The 6,858-nt window shown below is 66.0% G+C and overlaps 2 protein-coding genes across 2 annotated transcripts; one reads left to right on the forward strand and one right to left on the reverse strand.

The window, feature by feature from the left end:
- Positions 1–1,239: 1,239 nt before the first annotated feature.
- MNEG_9229 (hypothetical protein) lies at positions 1,240–3,181 on the forward strand (the record flags this gene model as incomplete). The annotated part of the gene is made up of 3 exons (XM_014042300.1): positions 1,240–1,769; positions 2,166–2,585; positions 2,791–3,181. 3 exons carry the CDS (start codon positions 1,240–1,242, stop codon positions 3,179–3,181), a joined length of 1,341 nt encoding a protein of 446 aa, XP_013897754.1.
- Positions 3,182–6,337: 3,156 nt separating this feature from the next.
- Positions 6,338–6,748, reverse strand: MNEG_9230 (hypothetical protein; the record flags this gene model as incomplete). Its single annotated transcript, XM_014042301.1, has 1 exon — positions 6,338–6,748. A coding segment is annotated over one exon (411 nt), but the record flags the coding sequence as incomplete, so codon positions are not given.
- Positions 6,749–6,858: the final 110 nt, after the last annotated feature.

The following is a 6,858-nucleotide window of genomic DNA, read 5'->3' on the forward strand; positions in this document are numbered from 1 at the left end:
GGGGGGGGGGGGGGGGGGACGTGAAGATCATTCTATGCACCAACACGTAATCATACATACCTTTAATGTGATGTGTTTGTTGTGCAGCGCCCGCGTCATGTCTCAATGGCCCCAGTGTCAGTTGGACCTTTCAGTCGAAGCTCGTTACTCATCGCCGCTGCCGGCGAATCAGGGGGAAGTCCAGTCCACAAGCGCGCGCGTCAGCTGTTTTACTTGCTTGCTGTGGACTAGCAGCCGCATACATACGCACCCGCGAGTGTCGCACGGCCTAAAAAAGTATCGCAGATCGATGGACGCCTCAGCCGCCAGTATGCAGGGCGCCCGCGGAACGACACAGATTTTGGAGGAATGGAACGCCTTCTGCAGCCGGTTGACCGCGGTACTGCTGCTTCAGACGCTGTCAGCCGTGCTGCTTTATGCCGTGACTCGCCGTTGCAAGCCTGGGCTGCAACGTCTCGCGTATTCGTTACCATCCCTGGCTATCAGCGCCGCTCTGCCGCTCCTGTTTGACACCTCGGAGCCAGTCACGCTGTGCGCGGTGAGCGTGCCACAGTCAGCGTCAACCGCCCTGGCAATCTGGATGCGAGCCCGCGTGGCGGCAGGCCCCCCGGGCGCTGCCAGCGCAACGCTCTCTGGGGCCAACCAGCGGCTGCATGCAGACAGGCGCCTACACCGCAGCTGATGATCCCAACCTCCCCCCTGGGGCCAACCCGTTTTGCGGCTCTCACCTTGACACCCCACCTCCGCAAAACTGACGGCCCCGTCCGCAGGTGACCTTCTTCACCTGGCGCATGTACGCGGGGAAGGCAGCGGCCCTTGTCATGGGCAGGGGCCCCCTGGCTGATGCCAATTTGGGGCCCTTGCAATTCCTCATCCTGCTGCTCGCCCCGGTCATGCCAGCCGAGCCGCCAGCCCAGCCACAGCCACAATGCACCGGCAGCTCCTCTGATGAACTTGCCGACCTGGTCGACGAGAGCGGCCGCGTCGGCAGCAGCGGAAGCCGTGCAGACACACTGCCTGAGAGCCAAGCTAGCGACAACGGCAGCAGCTCTGATCTGACTCGAGCGGGCGGCGAGGGTGAGTGGGTCGCTTCAGGCACCTGCCTGAGCTGCGTTGCTACCATTTCAGCTGCTGCCGGCGCCGCCGCCGCTGCTGCTGTTGTTGACGCCGCCGCTGCTGCCGCGCCTGCTGCAACTGCAACTGTGTGCCACCTCAGCCTGCGGTCCGACCAGGCCTCGCATGGGTTTCCTGGCTTCAATTCCCTCTGCCCCTCTTTTCACCTACATATATGCAGGCCTGGCCAGGGATCGCACCAGCATCGACAGCGCTTCCAGCGGCACCGGCACACCTACAAACCGCATCGGCCGCAGCAGCGGCAACCTCGGGCTGCTCTCCGCCGCCGCCGCAGCCCGCGCGGCGGCCGCACGCGCGCTGCCCCAGCCTGCGGCGGCCCGCGCCGAGGCCGCGCGCCCGCCCAGGCGCGCGCCGCCGCTGCGCTGCATGCGGTCCGCCGCCATGGACGCCGCGGCGGTCGCAGCCTTCTGCTGCTACACCCTCAACAGCCGCGCGGCCGCCGCCGCCGCCGGCGCGCGGCTCGGCGGCCTGTGGGTGATGGGGGAGACCATGCACGCGATGATGCGCCTGGCGGGCCGCCCCGCGGGCTGGGCGGGGCTGCGGCTCGCGCCGCAGTTTGACCAGCCGCTGGCTAGCGCGTCGCTGGCCGAGTTCTGGTCAAAGCGGTGGAACGTGACGCAGGCGCAGATCCTCAGGTGAGCGCCGACGGCGGCAGACCCCAGCGATCTTTTGGGGGGGTTGCGGCGGGCGCGCGTGCAGGAACGGGCGCCGAGGGCGGCCGGCGGGCTGCTGGCGGTGCAGCGGCTCGGTTTAGATGACGCGCGCTCGCGCATTCATGCGACGTTGGCGGCTGGTCTGTGTGGGTCCAATTGTGAAGGGCGCCCCTGAAGACCCCACGGCATTAGCTCTGGCCGGCTCCCCTCCCCTGCCCCCCAAAAACACACACACACACACACACACACACACAAACACACACACACACACACACACATTCTCTGGAATCGTCCAATGTGCGGTCGCAGGCACTTTGTTTACGACCCAGTCCTCGAGGGCAGCTTCCTCCCTGCTGATGTCACCCGGGCGTCACTCAGGCCGCAGCAGCCGCCCGCTCCTTCCGCAGCCCCCTGGGAGCTCGGCCCGGCCGCAGGCGCCGGCACGGGGCGCGCCCCTGAGGGCGGAGAGCCGAGCGGCAGCATCACCCCTGCAAGCAGCTGCGGCAGCGTAGACCTTGTGTGGGCCGAAGTGGAGTATTCCGGCGCCGCCGCCTCGCTGCAGCTCGCGCCGCGCGGCAGTGGCGTCGGCGGCGCCGGCGGCGCCGCCAAGAGCCGCCTCGGCGGCAAGCACCAGCGGCAGCAGCACCAGCAGCAGCAGACCAAGGGGCCTGCCCCAGCCGCGGCCGGTGGGGCGCTGGGGGCGCCGCTGCAGCCGTCGAGGGCGCCGCGCTGGAGGCGCGATCTGGCCACGTTTGCGACTTTTCTGGCCAGCGGGGTCGAGCACGAGGTCTACCACTGGTGAGAGGGTCGTAGCGTTTTGGGCCCTCCTGTGAGCTAGGCCGGGCCACGCCGTGCCGAGGCATCGCTGTGCTCATAAGGGCAGCGGACGCAGCGCCTGCCCGAATCCCCAGCTGCCTGTGTGCATTCATGAGACGCAGCCGGTCCCTGCACGCGCACCGCAGCGCTCCACCCTCTCACACGCATGCATGCGCCGCACCCGCAGGTACGTCATGCGCCGCTGGGGCTGGCGCTGGATGGCCTTCTTCCTGCTGCAGGCCCCCCTGCTGCTCGCAGAGTCCCGCGCCCGCCGCTGGGCGCGCGCCGCAGGCGCCGCGCCGCGGCCCGCCGCGGCGCGGCTCGCGGTGCTGGTCGTGCTGGGGCTTGTCGCAGACGCGTTTTTCTGGCCCGTGGTGGCGCAGCCGCTGCTGGTGGCGCGCATCGCGGCGTCGGCGCACGGCTTCTGCTCCGACGCGCTTGTGGTGGCGGCGGGCGTGGCGCCGGCAGGGCACGTGGCCGCGGTCGCAGCGGTCGCGGCGCCGCTGCTGAGGGTGCTGGCGGGTGTGGCGGGGACGGTCGAGGTGGTTGGTAGGGGCGGGCTTGCAGTTGCGGCGTGATTGGGGTGTCTCTGGAACAGGCCCGCGCCAGCGCTGCACTGGGCCTTGAGTGTTGGCCTGCGACCAGCGCCCGGCGCCAGTTTAGAAGTCATGAGCTCTCAGGACCAACGTTATTTTGACACCGCTCCCATCACCGTCCGCTCGTCCGCCGACGGATGATAATAAGAATGATCGACCAGCCGCCACCACGCACTGCACGTGTCGTGAACGTGGCCGCCGGCTGCGCCCGGCCACCCTCGCACTGTGACGTCCTCGGTGGACATGGCACTGTGGTGGAGAGCGCGGCAGCCGATCGTCGATCGGCATCCCTTTGCCCCGCAATACATAAGGCGCTCTCTGGGCTGAGCTGAGCACCATTGACTCTGCTCCTGGTGGGCATTTCCCGTCGTCTATGGTTGTGGCATGGTCACGCCCCATCACCGCAGCCATCAAGATCCTGTTTTTTGGCCTCCTCTTGTCGCTCGTACGACCGTCCGGAGTTGCGGAGCGGTCAGGATTGTCGGCGTCTGGGCGAAAACATGCTCACCGCGCTCCTCCTGCGGCACCATCTGCGGTGCCACGAGCGGGGCGCGTTGGTTTTGCTGGGGTCCCTGCTTTGTATGGGCGAATCCAAACGCAAAAAGGCAGAAGGTGCAAGTTGGTGTAGTGCCGTGCGTTTGAAGCCAGTGTTATTACGTCGATCATGTCTGTCGTTGTTTGTATGTACATAGCGTTTGGTTTGCTTCTGCAGTGTGTGTGTGTGTGTGGGTGGGTGGGTAGGTGGGTGTGCTTGTCCGCGTGTGTATGCGTGCGTGTGTGTGCGCTCGTGCGTGCGTACACACGCGCGCACATACATGCGAATCTTGCTGCAGCAGCATTGGTGTTTCTGATTGCCGCTCGTCACAATCATATTTTTGCAAACGTTGGAAAGTCGTGTTCCTTTGGCCCACCACAAGTATCATGATTGCTCACAAGGTTTATTCCCTAATGTACATCACATTCCCATAATCACAGCTGTTTCTGCTGCTTTCCGTTCTTCGCATAGCTGAGATCCCGCAGCTGTGGTGCCCTGTTCCAGGCACTTGTAGTCAAGCCACTTACTTTGTAACAGAAAGCGAGCCTCAAACCGAGGTTGGAAGTGCCAAGACTCCAACTAAGTTGTCACTACGAGACACAGCACACGTGCGTGGCAGCGTGCATCGTGCACCAACAAGGTAAGCAGTTTTTTTTCAAGTTCAGCAAACGGACGATGTGAACGTCCTGAGGACCCCTTCGCGTTGGTTCGAGCGTACCGAGGAAACAACTGCGCCAAAACAGACTTTGCCCCTTTCGTGCCAATCGCAAACAGTTTACATTATACAATCCATATCGTGATAACAACAATGGGTGAGTCCCCGTGTCCTCTGGCGATCTCCAAGTTTGAGCACAGCAGCGTGCTGGCCAAGCGCGCCAAGATAGAGCACCAGCCCGAACTCAAGTGCATTGTTGACAGCAGTTGTTCATGCGGGCGGCATGATGCATGCACCTGGCGCCAGAAGCCCTATTGCTGCTTGAGCACTCCGAGGCATCCACGCACTTTGCTCCGCCCGCCCCATGACATACAACCGACTTCGTCGCCCCACGATTGCCACCGGCGGCAGCGGCTTACGGGGGCCACGGGGCCGTTGACGGCAATCAGATATTTGTGCACCTCCGCAGCGCTGACAAACCCTGGCCGCCCCGCACCGCCAACATCCGGTGGGCGCGCCGAGCCGTGCGCCCCGCCTGCAGCTGGGCAAGGAGCGCCCACGCACCTTGTGCCCCTCTGCGCCGAAGTTGTGGCAGCTGCTGTGTGCGCGTGCTTGCCGGTACACCCACAGCAAGCGCGTAGAAGCTAGCGGGGTGCACTGCACACGCAACTAGAGCGCCTCCGCCTCCGCAGCCGAGCAACACCAAAATCAACAAACGCGTGCGCCGGCCACAGGGTCCGCTATGAACAAACCGTTGCAGACATCAAGGCCGGCGTGGAGCGCGCCCTTGGAGTGCCCGCAGACAAGCAGCAGCTCTTCTGGTGCGCCTCGTCAGCACCTTTCCGCCCCACCACTCACAGCTGGTGACAGCCGGCCAAGAGGCGGGCTGGCTACGGCCCTGATGGCTGCGGCACCGCAGCGCTCCCCCACGGTGCATTGATGCATGCGTTGATGCAGCAGAGCCCTCTGTGGATACGTATCCTGTCCCATGCACAGACCTGCTGCGGGTGCGGGGCGCTGGGTGTTTTGCAGGCACAAGCGCGAGCTGGTGGCAGCTGATGACGGCAGGACCCTGACCGAGATGCACATGTGAGCGAGCGCCTCCGAGCGTCACTTGCCGCGGGCCGCTGGCAAACACGGCGCCGCCGACGAGCCGCAGCACGCGGGCGCCAGGCGCACCGCGGACGCCCCTGCGACCGTGGCGCGCGCTGCAGGGGCAACACGTGTGCGGGCCCAATGCCCGCGTCGCCTGCCCCGGCCACCATCAAACTCAGCAGCCCCTGCAGCCAGCCTCAAGAAAACCCACAGCCCAAGTCGAAATTCCCAATGCGGCCTGCGATTGCTTGCCGCTCACGCTCGCACGCAGGCACACCGGCACCGGCATCAAAGGCTACGACCTGAGCGCTGGGCCGCCTGCCTACAACCCACCCGTTGAGAAGGGGCCCCACGGCGGCCTGGTCGAAGTCGACGCGTCGGTCTAGCTGCTCTTTGATGCGTGCCTGCCAGGCCAGCCTCGCCGCGAAGCCGCGCAGCCGCGCGGCGTCACGTGCATGGCGATGCAACCTGCACCGCTGCGGCGTCGTGCGTCTTGCCGCGGGGTTGCGGGGGGAGGGCGAGAGGGGTGCACGAGGGTACAATAATACTCAATGGGCACAGTGCGCGGCTGGGCGGCGTCGGGCCCGACGCGGGAGCCGCGGCCATGCCGATGCTGCGGCGTGCGTGTGCGTGTGCAAGGGTGACGATTACAGGGTCCCAGGCGGGTCTGCCTGTCAACACTTGCGGTGTCACTGTCGACAGCTGCAGCCATGGTTGGTGCGAATTCAAGCTTCTACCTTGCAGGGGCTGCAAATCCACTCTCAATAATGAACAGCAGCACACGGCATATAGGAATTGGTGAAACACTGTGATGAGACAAGGCGTAATAAAATCGTGAGCTCCACAGCACGAGCTAATCAAACATGCCAGCGAAGCCAGCGGCAGTGGCACCCTGTCCCCCGGGATCCCCCAGCAAGCCCGCCGCCCGCCGCTGTGAGGGCGCGCCCGGAACGGGAGCGGGCGCTCTAGAGCTCGGGCCGGCGCTGGCGCGGACGACAGCGCCGCCATGAGCTGCGCGACGATCCCTGCTGCCGCTGCTCCCCACGCCGCCGCCACCGCGTTCCCATTGCGGCCGCCGCCGCCGCTGGCGCTGCTCCTGCTGCTGCTCCTGCTCCTCCGACTCTCCTTCCTCCTCCTCGTCCACATGCTCCTGCGCCCCAGCGGCGGGCGGCGCCGGCAGGAGCTCCAGCCCCGGTCGCGTGGCCGGCAGCGACCGCTCCAACCCAGGCAGCGCAAGCGGCGCCACCCAGCCGCCTTTCAGCCCCTTGCGCTTACGCAGCACAAACGGCTCTGGCGGGTACCTCCACCCCGACCGCGGCGCCGGCGGCGCCCGCAGCCGCCGCCGCGGCGCCCCGAGCGCGGCGAGCGCGCGCC

The sequence above is a fragment of the Monoraphidium neglectum genome (assembly GCF_000611645.1).
Source record: "Monoraphidium neglectum strain SAG 48.87 unplaced genomic scaffold scaffold01862, whole genome shotgun sequence".
NCBI classification, from domain to species: domain Eukaryota; kingdom Viridiplantae; phylum Chlorophyta; class Chlorophyceae; order Sphaeropleales; family Selenastraceae; genus Monoraphidium; species Monoraphidium neglectum.